Source organism: Apis cerana, linkage group LG13, assembly GCF_029169275.1.
Source record: "Apis cerana isolate GH-2021 linkage group LG13, AcerK_1.0, whole genome shotgun sequence".
NCBI lineage: Eukaryota > Metazoa > Arthropoda > Insecta > Hymenoptera > Apidae > Apis > Apis cerana.
In genome coordinates, this window is record NC_083864.1 from 7,345,075 (window position 1) to 7,360,881 (window position 15,807).

The 15,807-nt window shown below is 28.3% G+C and overlaps 1 protein-coding gene across 3 annotated transcripts in view; it reads right to left on the reverse strand.

The window, feature by feature from the left end:
* Positions 1–8,018: 8,018 nt before the first annotated feature.
* Positions 8,019–15,807, reverse strand: part of LOC107996213 (receptor-type guanylate cyclase gcy-4) — a 30,641-nt gene continuing 22,852 nt past the window's right edge. For all 3 annotated transcript variants that reach the window (XM_062083953.1, XM_017054163.3, XM_028665896.2), the window contains exons 5-12: positions 14,846–15,755; positions 13,842–13,955; positions 12,899–13,294; positions 12,285–12,631; positions 11,654–12,166; positions 11,469–11,581; positions 11,180–11,387; positions 8,019–11,108 (exon numbers count right to left, since the gene is read on the reverse strand). In XM_062083953.1, coding sequence (XP_061939937.1) covers positions 10,535–11,108; positions 11,180–11,387; positions 11,469–11,581; positions 11,654–12,166; positions 12,285–12,631; positions 12,899–13,294; positions 13,842–13,955; positions 14,846–15,755 — 3,175 coding nt within the window. In that variant the 3' untranslated portion in view covers positions 8,019–10,534. The remainder of the gene's footprint in view (positions 11,109–11,179; positions 11,388–11,468; positions 11,582–11,653; positions 12,167–12,284; positions 12,632–12,898; positions 13,295–13,841; positions 13,956–14,845; positions 15,756–15,807) is intronic.

The following is a 15,807-nucleotide window of genomic DNA, read 5'->3' on the forward strand; positions in this document are numbered from 1 at the left end:
ATTTAAAGAATCCAATGAGAATTAAATGAGAATCTCTCGATTCTAATTGAGAAGAAAAAACAGAAAGATGATTTTAAAAATATTATATTTGAGAACAAATTATATAAAGAAGGGAAATAATTTCGTTTTAATTTAGAAGATTGTTATTTTTAAATTTATGATATATCTGTTTTCGTCATATTATTCTGAAATTTTATTATTATTATTTTAATAAATAATTCGATGTAACATCATAGTGGCGCTATCTATTGAAAATTGTCTAAACTAATATCCCCGTTTTCTATGGAGCGATTGCTTTTCAATTCAATAAACTATAATTTTCGATTAAATTTCATTTTGAAAATCATGGAAAAGTAAAGATAAATGAACAATGAAATGAATTCATCATCTAATTTTTTCTATCATATCTCAGAATTTCAAAAATTTTGCTATTCTATGTTAATATCATTTCCACCACTATCGATTAAGTAAAAAATAAGATTATAATTACGAGAAACAGAATAGACACGACATCTTACGGAACTTGTCCTAACATATCGACCTCAATCAATACTACTTGCGCCATCTACCATATTACGATAAAAGTATTTACAATCATGCTAAAAATTTATACGTACATGCATTTACGTTAGAAATTTATAGTTTTAGGAATAAATAATAAAAATAAATCTTTTATGTACACAGCTAATTAATTCATTCCATTTGTTATACAATTTACAATTATATCATGATATTATACATGATATGATATACATGATATGATTACAAATTGTAATATATATAATTGTAAATAAAAATTTCCATCTTTTGCTGCCTAGATATTACTACGGATTGGAGATCTATTTTATCCTATCCATCTCATGCAAAAATTTATTTATTTTCAAATAAATAGTTTTTTTAGGGCATTTGCAAAACATTCAAATATTTGATCGTTGTATAAAACAAAAAGAAAAATCGATGCAATAAATTAAACCTGAAAATAAAAAAATTAAATAAAATAAAATAAAAAAATAAAAAAATAACTAACTTAATTATATAACTATATAAGATACACACATGTTAAGATACTCATATCAATATTTTACATTTATTGCAATGAAAATATAAAATATTGATAATAATAATATTGATAAATGAAATATATCTTAAAGAAAGTTATACTTACTTTAAAGATTTAAATTCTCAAAATCAGAATTACCATCATCACTATTATCATTAATTGTATATGCATTTATTTACAAATGTATTTTACTTAGAGCAATAGTAATTAATGTTTTTCTACAAATCTACTTATATCTCAAAATTCTTAACATTTTTATAAAAAATAACTTACCAATTTTTAAATTAATTGTAATAGATCTAGGAAGAAGATTTTTATATGAAATGAATATAATTTTTAAAAATCTTGCATGCATTGTGTACTCTTAGAAATATTATGTTTTTTACTATTAGTCTTCATAGATTTTATAGATTTGAAATGAATAAATTCAATAATTTCATCTAAACTTATATTCTTTATATTTTCTATCTATATATCTATATGTATTCTATCTATATGTACAAACTAAATATTTTAATTGCCTAGTAAAAAAAGATAATGTCTATATATCTATCTAATAATTTATGTTTAATACTTGTTTGAAATCTATCTACAAGAGAATCTGAATATAATCAAGGAAAAGAAAAAGAATAATATATAAGAATAATAATAATATATTTTTTTATTTAATGCTTAATTCTACATTTATTCCACAATAAAAGTTTGTGAAATAAACAAAACTATAAAGAATTTGTAAAATTCCATAAATTATGATAACCTCTCAATTAGTCTCAAATATAATCTTTATCTATATAACCCAAGCTAAATTTTTTTAAGCTGTAAAGAAATTTAAACGTACTATCTATATATAAAAAATTTTAAATAAATTATGGAAAACCTATCTAAATAAAAATAAATTTTTTTTCTTTATATAATTTAAAAGTATATATAAAAATAAAATAAAATACCTATATATAACCTATATAAAAAATATATATAACCTATAAAAATATAATAATCTATATAAAATTTAAAAATTTTAGATTCTCAAATATCCCAAAAATCTAATTAGAAAAAAAGAAACAGGTGTTATTTGAAATATGAATCTTCTGTTTAATTCCATCATAATCTCTGAAACAAATCAAACTACAAAAAATTAGTAAAATTTTACATAATATAATTACTTCCCAATTGATGATTGATTTATGTTTTTCCCAAATTAATTTGAAACAAATTTATCTACTGGATTAATAATTTAAAAAATTAATAACTAAAAAAAATATATATTAAACATGCAATAATGAGTAAAAATTTGAAAAAATTGAATTTAAAAAATATAATAATTTATAATAAAAAAAACGCGATATTTATAATTCACAACATTAATACAAACGCGACTTTCATTTTAACGCAATACTAATTCAAATCGTAATTAGTTTTTCTAATTCAACCCGTTATTAATCAATCGCAACACTAATAAAAAAATCGCGATGTTCATGATTGGATCTGAATGATAGGCCAGCATGCAAATTGGCCAAATAATATAACAATAAAAACTACATATTAAATGAGCACAGTGACAATGATTTCCCATTCTTTAGACCCAAAGAAGATCCAAAAAATGAGAAACCATTCGTTGCAGCCCTCTTCGTGACAGTTTGTCGGGCCTCTTCGGTCTTCCTCCTTCGAGCGCAATGCCCGCTGAAACTTAAAACTAGGCTCGAGATTCACTATTTATAAAATAAAAAAAAAAAGCTTGAAAATTAGGTACATATATACGACCAATGATCGTGAAGATCGTACATGTACAAGATCTCGAGCTCAACGTTCGTTTCGAGATTATTCGCGACCACGACCGCGAAAATTCAAAAAATCGATGGGGAACAGAGATGTGCTCCATTCATTTCAATTTCACCCTCGATTTTCCAAATTACATTTCCTGAAACAGATTGTCACGCGAAAACGCGCCTACCCGATCAGAGACTGTGACAATCTGCCCGGCCCTACCTACTTATAATTAACAAGCACACCAGAAGTATACTACCTATCCTACCTAACCCTATATTTAAAAAATGACAAAGCAGGCACACCAACACATTCATTCCACGATTCTCACTCATAATACTCGGGCGCAAAAGCCTACACTAGGGAAAGCGTCCCGGGACGCCTCCGACACCCGAGCTTGGCATGCTACTTTCACACTTTAACTTTACGTACCATTTTCCTGAAATCGACTGACGATGGATAGCGATCATTGCGTGTAAAATAAAAACAAGATATAATCTTAATCATAAATATTTATAAAAATAAATAATATACTTTTTAAAGCAATTATATTTTACTAAACAACAGTACAAAATTTAATACCATTGTAATTTAAAAATAAAATTAATAATATTTTTACTACTTCAAGTTATACTACGTGGAATAAAAACGACGCAATTCTACAGCCTAACCACACATATACACACACAATGTAGAAAATACGTCGTGCACGATACACTAACGCATCGTCAATCGCTAAAAAATTGTTATAAATTTATAAACTATGGTCATCATACTCATCGCCTCTCTCTCATCCAAGTAGCATCTGAGCACGTGAATGAGATCCTGGCAATGAATATGGAAAGGATTAAATCTGAAAATCCTGAGCTAAAAAAAGGTATTAATTTATTTTTTAACTAATCGACTAATATTTCTTTGTTTAAAGTTTGTTTATTTTATTTCAAATAAATTTATTTTAATAGATTTATTATAAAAATTAATGAATTACTGGATACTAATATTAATATTAAATAGAAAAATATCAATGTAATGATTCTAAATAAATATTTAATAAAAATAACCTCAGGCAATTTTTTCATCAAAGCATATTTTCGAAAATTCAAAAAACAATATTTATTTTTGCTTTGATTCAAAAATTTATCTGTCGCGAAATATCTTTTTGCACATAAAATTTAATATTTAAAAAATAGAATTAATGTAGTTATATTTCAAATATTTCAAATATTTATATTATTCATACTAATTACTAACATATTAAAATTTAATCAATACAAATTCAATTATCAATATCATTTTATTAAAAATTTCTTGTGCAAAAAGACCTATCCTAATCTAATAAATAAAACACAAAAAAAAGAAAAATATTGTGGTCACTGTGCTCATACAAAATTCTACGTATACAACTAGTCACCCGTGTCGATTTGGATCTTTCATCCTACGACATGATTGAGTGACCAGAGGAACATAAATGCATGCAACTCACCATTAGATGCGAAGAATCTGCGTTGCCATCAGCGATGTTGTGGTTCATAAAAAGTCATCATCTGGGAAATATCTATAATAAAAAATTATAGTATAATAATAAAGATTCTAATAATATTAAAAATTGAAGTTCTCAAATAAAAATTAAAAATTAAAAAATTGGAATTCTCTAATAATTCTATTTTGCAATAGAAGAATAAAAATTTAAACAAAAACAAAGACAATTACCTCTTCACGTGGTGGATGATTGCTTTATTATCTTGAGAGAAGCACTGATTCTATTTTATACCGAAAATTTATATAAAAAAATAAAAATAGGAAGTCATTAACACGTTCGGTTATATTGTATAATCAGAACAAAACACTAACTCTAATTTCACTATGATTATATTACATTTGGAGCTATTGTGCTCTAAAAAAACATTAAAAATACTATTACGAAGCAAACACTGAATCTATTAACCGCATTGCACGCGGTCACAATAATCTGGAAATAATATCATAAACAATATTAATAGAGAAAAGAAGATAGAAAAATAAAATGTTTTTTATATTTTTTCTTTTTAAAGCATTCGTTCAAAAAACAAAATTTGTTTAATGATTACAAAATCATTACTATTATCATCTTGATATAATTTATATAATAATATATAATGAATTACATAAAAATATACTAATTCAATAAAAACAAAATACAAAAGTACTTACATATGTTTTTCTTTTTTAGAAATTTAAATTTTATTTCTTAAAATATCCAATTCTCCTCTAAATATCATCATGGCGTCTATATTGAAAATCTTTTTTCTCATCTACAGCAATTTCAATAATTAATTACTTATGTGCGCAAAAAAAGTAAAATCTTTAAAAATAAATATATAAAAATTGTATAAAATTAAATTAATTGTATCAAAATGAAATAAAAAACTAATTTAAATACTATTTTAAAAACCCAAAAGAAAAATTAGAAGAATGATAATGAACTAGTAATAACTCTAATAATCGAATAGACGAATAAAAAATTATTCCACAACAAATTATCAATTATAATAATATTCAATAAATAATTGAACAAATGCATATTGATGAAATACGCATAATATAAAAAGTAAAAGAATAATTGTCAAATAAATATTATAGAATAGATAGAACACATACCTGAAGCGAAACGTCCAATTGTCTAAAATATCGATAATAGAATGATATCTCGCATAGCAATTTCGATGTATCGAATTACAAATTGAGAAGCCAAAGAAGAGGGGGGAGGGGAATATATATTCGATAATTCAAGTCGAAATTCATCGAAGAAATAATACATGAATTAATATAAATAGAGGAATATTTAGGAAAGAAATATATCAGAAAATCTTACCATTTGTATGAAGTTATTCATCAAATTATTTTTTAATCATCATGCCACATGTAAAAATGATTATATTTCTGAATCCAGCCCGCCTTCGATACTTGAATCTAACAATAACCTGCACAAAGATGATAAAATTTCACTGTTCAATTCTTGAATATAATAATAATTAAACAAACACATATTTATTAAACAAGATTTAGTAACTCATAGTTAAATTTAATAACCATAACACAATATTTATCCACAAAAATTTTATGTAATTATATTCTTCAGCCGATGAAATGCAGCCTCACACTATGATTTTCAACTGTACACTGACGTCATGCGCACTATGATGCGCACTATGATGCGTACAATGATGCGCACTGTTTCAATTCGTGGTTAAATCTTAATGTTTTTTTAATTGGTTAAAATTATAAATTCCCTATTTCAAATAGGCGCGAAAATTAAAGTATTGTATGATATAGAACTGTAAATCGAAGATTATATAATTATATATAATAAATATATATATATATATTTATTTTATATAATATAAGTTATTATTCATTTTTTTATTAATTTATAATTATATTAAATTTAATTTATTATATACAATAAATATAAAATATATATAAATAAATATTTTAAAATGGTAAATTTACCTATAGTTTATAAAAATATATATTAATTATTATATTTTATATTACAATGAATTTTTAGATATTATTTTTGTGCAAAATAACAGTGGAAATATTTTAATATAGACATTGAATTGAAAATTAAAATTATAAAACAATAAATCTAGCTTTAATTCGTTAAAATATATAATTAATTATTATATATAATAATGTAATGAATTGTAATATTCATAAATTAACAATAAAAATCTAAAAATTGTTAAATTATTGATCACTGTATTCGAAAAATCGTAATTCGAAAAATTTTAATACATTCGGGAAACAACGTATATCTTCGGCGAACTTCGGTTCTCGAGCGTTTATAAATAGAGGACGAGTCGCGCGAGCACTTTCATTATTCAATAAACTTTTCTGTTGAGAACATCGATATTACAATATTTTAATCAAATTTTTATAACATAAAAAACTTTTTATCATTCATTTTAATAAAATTTATTCTGAATTAACATTGAATATTGCTGATATATAATATATATTATTTTTTTATTTTATTTCGTAATATTTATTTATTCTCATACTTTTGATTAATTTTTATATAATTTATATAATTTATATTTAAATAATTTTATAAATTATTTAATTTTTATAATTTTATATAATTTATTTAATTTTTATAATTTTATATAATTTATTTAATTTATAATATAATATTATAAAATTTATTTAAATATTTATTTTTTGATTTATTTATTCTTTTAATTATTTATACTTAAATAGATATTTATTTGTTAATTTTTATTTTCATTTATTTATTATACTTATTCTTTTATTCATTAATTTATATTTTCATTTATTTATTTTTTATTCATTTCTTTATTAATTTATAATTTATTAATTATTTTAATTATATATTTATTTATAAATGTATTTATTCTTTTAATTATTTATATAATTATTTATTTTATTTATTTCTATATTTATTTATTCAGGTACTTTTAATTACTAGTAAATTATTATTAAATTTATTTATTTTTTTTTTTTAATATAATTTAAATAAATTTTATTAATATATTTTTATTTTATATATATAGGTTTCGATACATAATCACATTCTTTTCTAAAACCTGATAATTCACTAAATTTTTAATTTCTTAATTTCTTCTGATTTTTTTCTTACTATTTTTCGTTTTTTTAATAATTTTTTATACTTTTCTCATTATGTTCGATTTTTAAAAATTTTTTTTTAATTTTTAATGATGGTAATAAATTAAAAATTTTGCATTTAATGCCATCTCTAGGAATCGCAAGTGAAGCTATATAGAAGCAAGAATTGGAAAAAATAAAGATAAAATAACCATCAGTGCCATCTCTTGAACGCTAATGATATTTTGAATAATTTTAGAAAGATTGACATTTTTCAAAAAAATAATCAATAAAAATAATCAAAAAAATAAAAATAATTAAAGAATTGCAAAAAACTGCACATTTCATTCGAAATTTTCTTTTTAAAAATTTATTCTAATTTAAATTTTAGAAATATGATATTATTTCCAGAATAAAAAAAATTTTAATTCATATATTGACTATAATGAAAGTAATTGAATCCGCCTATGATTCAATATTTCGTAATCCATTCTATATATATATATAGTATATGTATTAATATATATTAATATATATTAAATAAGATTTATTTAGATATATACAGGTAAAAAAATTAACTCAAAAGTTCGTTTTTTATATAATTTAATTCGAGAATGTATAATAAATATTTTTTCAAGGAATAACAATAGTATCTGTATGGAACAGTACTCAACATTTCATCAATTTCTCATTATCTACAACGAATATAAAATTACAACTGTACAATTCGAAAATAAATATTACATTAACGATTTCTCTCGTGTAAAGCTATTTAAGGAAGGATTGTATCGTCCAAATCCGATATACTTACGTCGTATAATAGACTAAAAATTTTCTTACTTTATTCTCTACATATGACGTAGAACAAGACCCGTAACGTCCATTAAATAAAGTAAATAAAGTAAATGAACGTTCAATTACATCATCTAATCTAAACCCGGTATAAAAAAAAAGAGAGAAAGAAAATTGAAAATTGAAAAGAGGAGAAATTTACTCGATAAATAGATACTACGATAAACATGATCGACACAATATAACGTAAAATATAATCAATATCTTTTTATTTTTTTTCAGATGTACGTAAGAAATGGATTAATAATAAAAGATTTCTCGCGTATAATCTCTGTTCAATATTCGAACGAATAAAGTAACTATGAATTGGAATCAGTGTGGAAATTAAAAATACTTTGTTTTTATCGATCGTCTCTCACAGAATTACTGGACAATAATAATAGTTTATGTACGTACCACAGGATGTCTGGATTTTAATCGATTAGGAACATATTCTTTGGATAATGTAAGAAAAAGAAAATGCGTCGTCAAAGAAAGTTTGTATCAAAAATAAACTATATATAATATGATGGTTCGATTAATGAGATGTTCGTAAAATGAACAAAACGAAATAATAAAGATATTTTGTTCCATAATGAATATGAAAATAAATAATGTGTCTCGTTAAATGAAACAAAGAGTAATATCATTTTTGGTTGCTATTATTAAAATTCAAGCAACCTGTATACGTGTGTAATATACATCGAGGTGATTTGTAGTTCTTAAAGAAAATTACACTAAAATTTTGCAAAATTTTACTGCTTTTAAATACTTAATATTAATTTTATATTCCTCTTCTTTTGAATTCAACAATAATCAATCTCCTCAATGTATGTGATTCATTATGTTTTTTTTAACAAATTGTTTCTACAAGATATAGAGAATGTTATTACACCTAAATAATTAATAATGAATCTTGTCACGAATCATAATATTTCTATCTACGAATAAAAAAAATGTTTGCTTTCATAATGAAGCACGTAACCAGAGGAATTTAATGTGTATTAAATATATATTTTACAAAAAGAAATCTCGATCAAAATTTCTTTGATTAAATTGATGGACAATCACTAGATACAGTATATAATAATAGTAACTATTCGGTTTATTACGCTTCATTATAGTTTTTAGCGAGGACGAAGCGTTTTCCATAATAGCTAGTAACTATGCCACAGTCGCTTTTTTCTCTTCAAATCGATAAATATATTTCACAAAAAAACGAGTCAAAAAATATACTATATATACTTGGAACTGAAGGGCGCATATTTTTTTTTTCATTTCTATATTTTTATTTTCCCTCGATCCGTGATGTTAAACGTGTACGCATAAAATATATACTCTTTTATATAAATGTCATGGTTACACATGAACGTCGATACTTGATCAGTTCTTGTGTGTAAAATATTGCTTCAATTTTGTATTCAGTTTTATCTTTAAAAAAAATGCTGTAAACTTCTTCACAAAGTTTCGTGTCGATATAATTGCCTGGAAATTTTATGAAGTTCCACAAGTTCTCAATCTCGAGATTGTCTATTTGGACAGAGAAATGCCGTGAAATTTTATCAGTCATTCTCCTTTCGATTATCTACTGCGTATCTAACCGAAACAGCCTTTTCTTTTCTGTTTACTTCTTTCTCGACGCGAAAACAATGGAAATTTCTGCTTGCGACGATAAAATACTTCATTCGATATAACTTATTAAAATATCAAATTTTTCTCAAGGCAAATAGAAAGTTTTTATATTCTGCAAGTTTACTTTTCTTTTACCATGAAATATCCAACACTATCGCGTCGATTAATCGGTAAATTAATTGTTTTTTTTTTTTTTTTTTTTACATTTATCAGTCTCAAAAATGGATTGAGCGAAAATCTAAGGAATCATTTCGCTTATTTGCATTCGAAAAATCATTTCCGCCCGTCACAGCTGATATTGTTTTCCGTTTTCATCGCTGATATCTATTGTAAATCTCTCTTCATCGTAGTTAAATCGATTTTAATTTTAATTAAAGGATTTTAATTCGCAATGTATCAATTAAACGCGTTGCACATCTTCTCACTTCGCAAACATATAGCGAAGACACCACACTTGTAAAAACGTCCGTTTTCAAACGGAAACATGTCAACCCGATCAGCAAAATTAGGTCCACAATCAGGTGATTAAACGCTGGTCTTTCTGTAAGACTTTTTTGCATATTTTCCAAATATGCCTTCGGCGTGCCTATAGAAATGCACCATTGATTTTTGCCGCGAAATCGTATGTTTCTTTTGCTGTCAAAGAATCGACACGTCCTCCGACTTTCTACTTTCCGGCAATATGGCCCTTCTTTCCTCCATTTGAATGCTACTACCGCCGTTCTGGTCGCTCGAATAATCGCAATTATTCGATATTCCCGGCTGAATGTTCACATATTTATGCGGTGACTCCTCTTTCTGCTTGAAACTTTGAAGAATCATAGGTAAACCCGACAAAGATTCGTTAGCGTTCAACAAAAGTGGCCTGGAACTCTCTATATCGGTGATTCCGTTGCCCATAATGGAGTTTTCAATCGGCTTATCGTCGTGATCATTGATGTCTAGCAAAGGAGGATACGGTATACCGAAAGGGCTGGACGTAGACGTGGATCGAGTCGTGGAATTCTGAGGTGGCCACGACAATGAAAACTTCCTCAAATTCTCTGGCAACTCTATGTCTAATTGTCCAGTATGCTCGATTTGTACACTGGCCAAAGGAACGTCTAAACACGGAGATAAAATTCGAGGATTCGTCGCTAGAAACTCGACGATCTCCGGAGCAGTTGGCCTCTTTACGTGATCTAGTCTCCAACAAGAGTACATCAAGTTTTCTCTGTGAAAACGATCATGGTTAGAATAATGATTATATATAATATCAGTTGCGACAAGACGATCGATTCTCACAATTGTATCTTCACTCCTTTGGGGACCATCAACGAATTTCCACTCTTAACATGATTCAGTACTTCGGAGTTGCTCATACCCTGGAAAGGGAAGCTACCGAACGTGATAATCTCGTACAAGAGAACGCCATAGGACCACACATCCGAAGCTGGAGTGAAGATACCTAGTCCCAAGGATTCTGGTGCCATCCATCTTACCGGTAGCATACCTGAAACAAAGAGAAAATTATTTTATTTATCGACCAAAAAAAAAATAACAAATATATAAATTTTTATTGAAGCCATCATACCTCTTCGATTGAACTTGTAGTAATCGTTCTCGTACATCAACCTCGTCATACCAAAATCTCCAAGCTTCACTATACGTTGCGCGTTCACCAGACAATTACGCGAGGCAATATCCCTGAGAAAGAAAAAGTGAACTTAACAGGTGAAGCAAGTTGAGAAACAAGCGGATCGAATTTATTTGACTTACCTATGAACATATTTTGACTGAGCCAAATAGCTGAGCGCCCTAGCTACATCTAACGCCATTGCGGTTAACTTTTTATTAGAAATCTCATCCGAATCTTCGTAACTGTTGTTCACGAGATGTCTTCTGGCGAGAAGATACGTCTTCAGATCGCCGTAAAGCATGAATTCCATTACAGTTAAGACTGGTTCACTTTTGATGCAAACCCCTAACAGCTTGATTATATTCTTGTGATCGAACTGTTTCATCACTTCCACCTCGCTTAGAAAATCTAATTTTTCCTCGGTGGAACTTCCAATTTTCAGAGTTTTCACGGCCACGGCTAGCCAACCCTTTTCAGGGAAGAACGCCTCACCACCGTAAACCGTTCCAAAAGCACCCTCCCCCAATTTTCGGTTAATAACTACTCTGTGTCGAGGTATCTCCCATTTGTCCAGATCAGACGAGTCGTCACAAGCATAGGATATACCCATAGACTTCAAATACTCTCTCTGTTCGCGTACTTTTCTTTCGTATCTGATAGAAAAAGAGATATTATAAAACGTTTGAAACATTCAATGAATGTTCGATGATTGAATCATAATTATTTAATCGGTGAAAATTAAATAAATAATAATTTCGTTCGATTATTCACCTTCGTTTGATGATGATGAAACCAATGATCAAAAATGTCCCCAGTAAACTAAAACCAAAGATATTGACGATCACGAAAGCTACTTCGCAAGACACGTTCATGAAATCTGCAAATCCACCGATGACACATCGTGGGGGTGGTTCAGAGCCATCGTCTGGCATGGTTTTCGATAGCCAGACTAAAGAAGAGACATTCAAATCCAGTTTACCACCCACCACTTCGTGCTGCTTTTCCGACACGTTAGGGTAAAAATTACCGACCAATCGAGTTTCGTTATTAATATGCTGAACGATATTGATAACAGAATATCTCGAAGGGCCACCAAAGAATTTTATTCTCCCAGACACCTAAACGGATTTATTAATTTTTTCATTTCATTTTCGTATTTATAATTTTTCTATACAAAAATTAAATATATATTAACTCCGCAATGGCATAAAATAATATTAATTTTCGTTCATTCATTGTATTATACATAAAAATTATTGCAAATATGAAAATCTAATTCTACGCGATCCAATATAAATAATGATAAAGCTCAATATATGATTCGATGAGTCGAAAGCCATTGCAGAATCGACGAACGATCGATTGAAATTTCACTCGTTACGTACCCCGTAAAAATCCGTTTCACCGATGATGTCCGTTAATCGATTGATAGTATGATTGCTATGCAGATCGAAAACGTAACTCTGATTTTCACGAAGCAGCCTGTCCATCGCATAGGCGTAAGTCCACATGGCGTCATACGCGTAACCGGCGTAATTAGACGGTGGTTGTTTCTTCTTCTCGCAATAAAGCTCGTAACGATCGCGCCATTGACGCACCGTTATCCCTTCTTGCATGATGTCGTTATCCGGTGCAAAGTACGCGTGAGATAAACCGAGATATCCGTTTATCGCTTTACTCATTTCTGCCGTGGTACATGGAACCTGTTCTCCTTTCTCATTGTATCGATCCGTATCGTACCATTCTGGTCGTAGCCAAAGAGGCAAGAACCACACGTAACCCTTCAATTGCGAAAAATTTGTAATAGAATTATTTTATTAACACGTAGATCGAGAAGAATTGGAAAAATTTTGTGGAAAATAAAATAAAAACACGAGTATTCGACGAGTAATAATATACAAGTATAGTGGAATGATCGGTTTGAAAAATTGATGTCATGATATATAAATTGTAAATTGAACAGGAAACGTTGAAAGAATAAATCGGCCATCGTATTGATTACGATATTTTCTATATTAATTTTTTTCATATCGAATGATTTTAATGAAACTTTATCGCTATTCATTACCATCTTTTTATTGCACAATCACGTGCTTATTAAATCTTGGGTAAAGTGGATAAAAAATGGAGATAGTCTATTAGACTAAACTTCAAACTTCTTCTATACAACTAACACTGTTAAACTCTTATCTCTATTTTTCAAAGACTAGCGATACAAGTAATATATACTTTATGTAACAAAAAAAATAAACGAATTAGAATTTTAAAAACTATCGAGTTGAATTTTTTTCAACTTTATCTGTGATATTCTATTCTGATAAAAATTACCTGAGCCGCTGTCATTTCTAATTTGTACGCGTTGCACATCACTTGCCGGGCTGCTTGATCGTATACATCAGCGATGATGATCTTTGCCTTCTTCTGTTTGAAATCTTGCAAATACTATAAATTAAAATATTTTTATTAAATTTATCGCATGTGACTCATTGTACATTATATAAACATCATATATGTATCAAGTTAATGATGTTTCTTCAAAAACGTGAATATTAATATATTTTTTTTTTTGAAAAAAGATATTGATTTTAGAAATTTTAGAATAAAAAACCGGATCTATACGTGGTTCTATTACTCAAGAATTTATAAACTGATTAATATTGATTAATATTCGGTTAAAAAGCTTTCATCGATTTTCTTCAAGTGGTAAGTGATATATTTTCGACAAAAACATTGAACAAGCTGAAAGAAAAAGTACTTTAATAAATTGACAAGTATTACGCAACATCGTTTGAAGCTAAATTTCTATCTCATTCGTGTAAATAATGTTGGTCAGTATTATCATAATAAATACGTTAAATAATATACGTTAAATGCATATGCAATCATTTTCCATAATTTTTACATGTCTAATCTCTAGTATTTCATTTGTTCGATTTATTCATCGATATATATATAATTTTCTATTGGAAGAATCATAACGTTACACTCGAGTAATCGAGCCTTACACAACGATTCTTAAAATTTATCGTCAGTCCAAAAACTCCTTTATAAACAATATGGAAATTATTTAATTTTTCGAAATTTATGAAAATATATATAACGAAATAGAGTAATAATTTTCATATAGATCACAGTTTAAAAAGAACATATATATATTTATCTCGGAAAAGAAAAATTTTACTCAAATTTTACAGAGTTATTCTCAAAAATTATTTCGCGTCATTACGTTGAGAATAACTGGTCAATTTGAAGTCTGTTCAACGGTCTCTTGGACTCTTCTCTTGGGCTATTTACAAGCAAAGAAAACATTAGCATCCAACAAAGATCATCACCTTAGTCATCACAATGGGTTCCCGTTCCCTTGGAAACTTTGCATTCGCCACGAACACGATTCCATTGTCTCTGAACAAATCTTGCATGTAAGATATGTACTCGGTGTATTTCTGTCCATCCTCCGTCAACGAAGCCACCCTCTTCCATCCCAGTTTCTTCAACAATTGCAAATAAACGTGCTTGTACTGCTTGTTTTCACCGATAGTCCGAAAGAAGTAAGGATATTTGGTGCGATCGTTAAAGCTGGATCCTTCGGCGCTATAACTAATGACCACCGTCTTATAATGCTTGGAAACACCGACCAAAGGCTCCACGGTCTCCGAACAAGCCGGCCCCAAAACACCGACAAGCTTCTCATATTGATTGTGCACTATGTAATCGATGAACGATCTCATCACCATATCCGATTTGCATTGGCCGTCATTCACCAACAGGGTGAAGTTGTAACCTCTGAGGATGGTATTGTTGACGTTGATCGCCTCCTTTGCCATCATAGACGCGATCAATATCGCTTTCCCCGAATAAAACGTCTCGCTCATAGGAAATATCCCACCCACGTAAAGAATGTTCTTGTCGGCGATGTTCGGCATCCATAAATCGAGAGTGTAATTGAGATTGTCTCTCAACCAGTCGCACGCGATTTCCTCCTCGTTTCTGGATAAATCGTGGTTGCGCCGGTTGATCAGATCCTCGTACATCTCGCGGGTGAATTTCGCGTAGTTAATCGCCTCGTAGGCTAATTTGGCGGCGTATTCGAGCTTAGCCCAGACGAGTTTGGTCAATCTATTGGATTCGTATTTGCAACCGATTTCCGAGCTCGTGGCGCTGCATCGGGGGAAATCGATGCTGACGAATTCCCTCTCGTTAGGTATCACGGTGCTGGGAGTCCAATGCAGAAATACCAACGATCTGAGGAGAATTGAGAACGCAAATTTGTTTTCACGTGCAATAATAAGATATA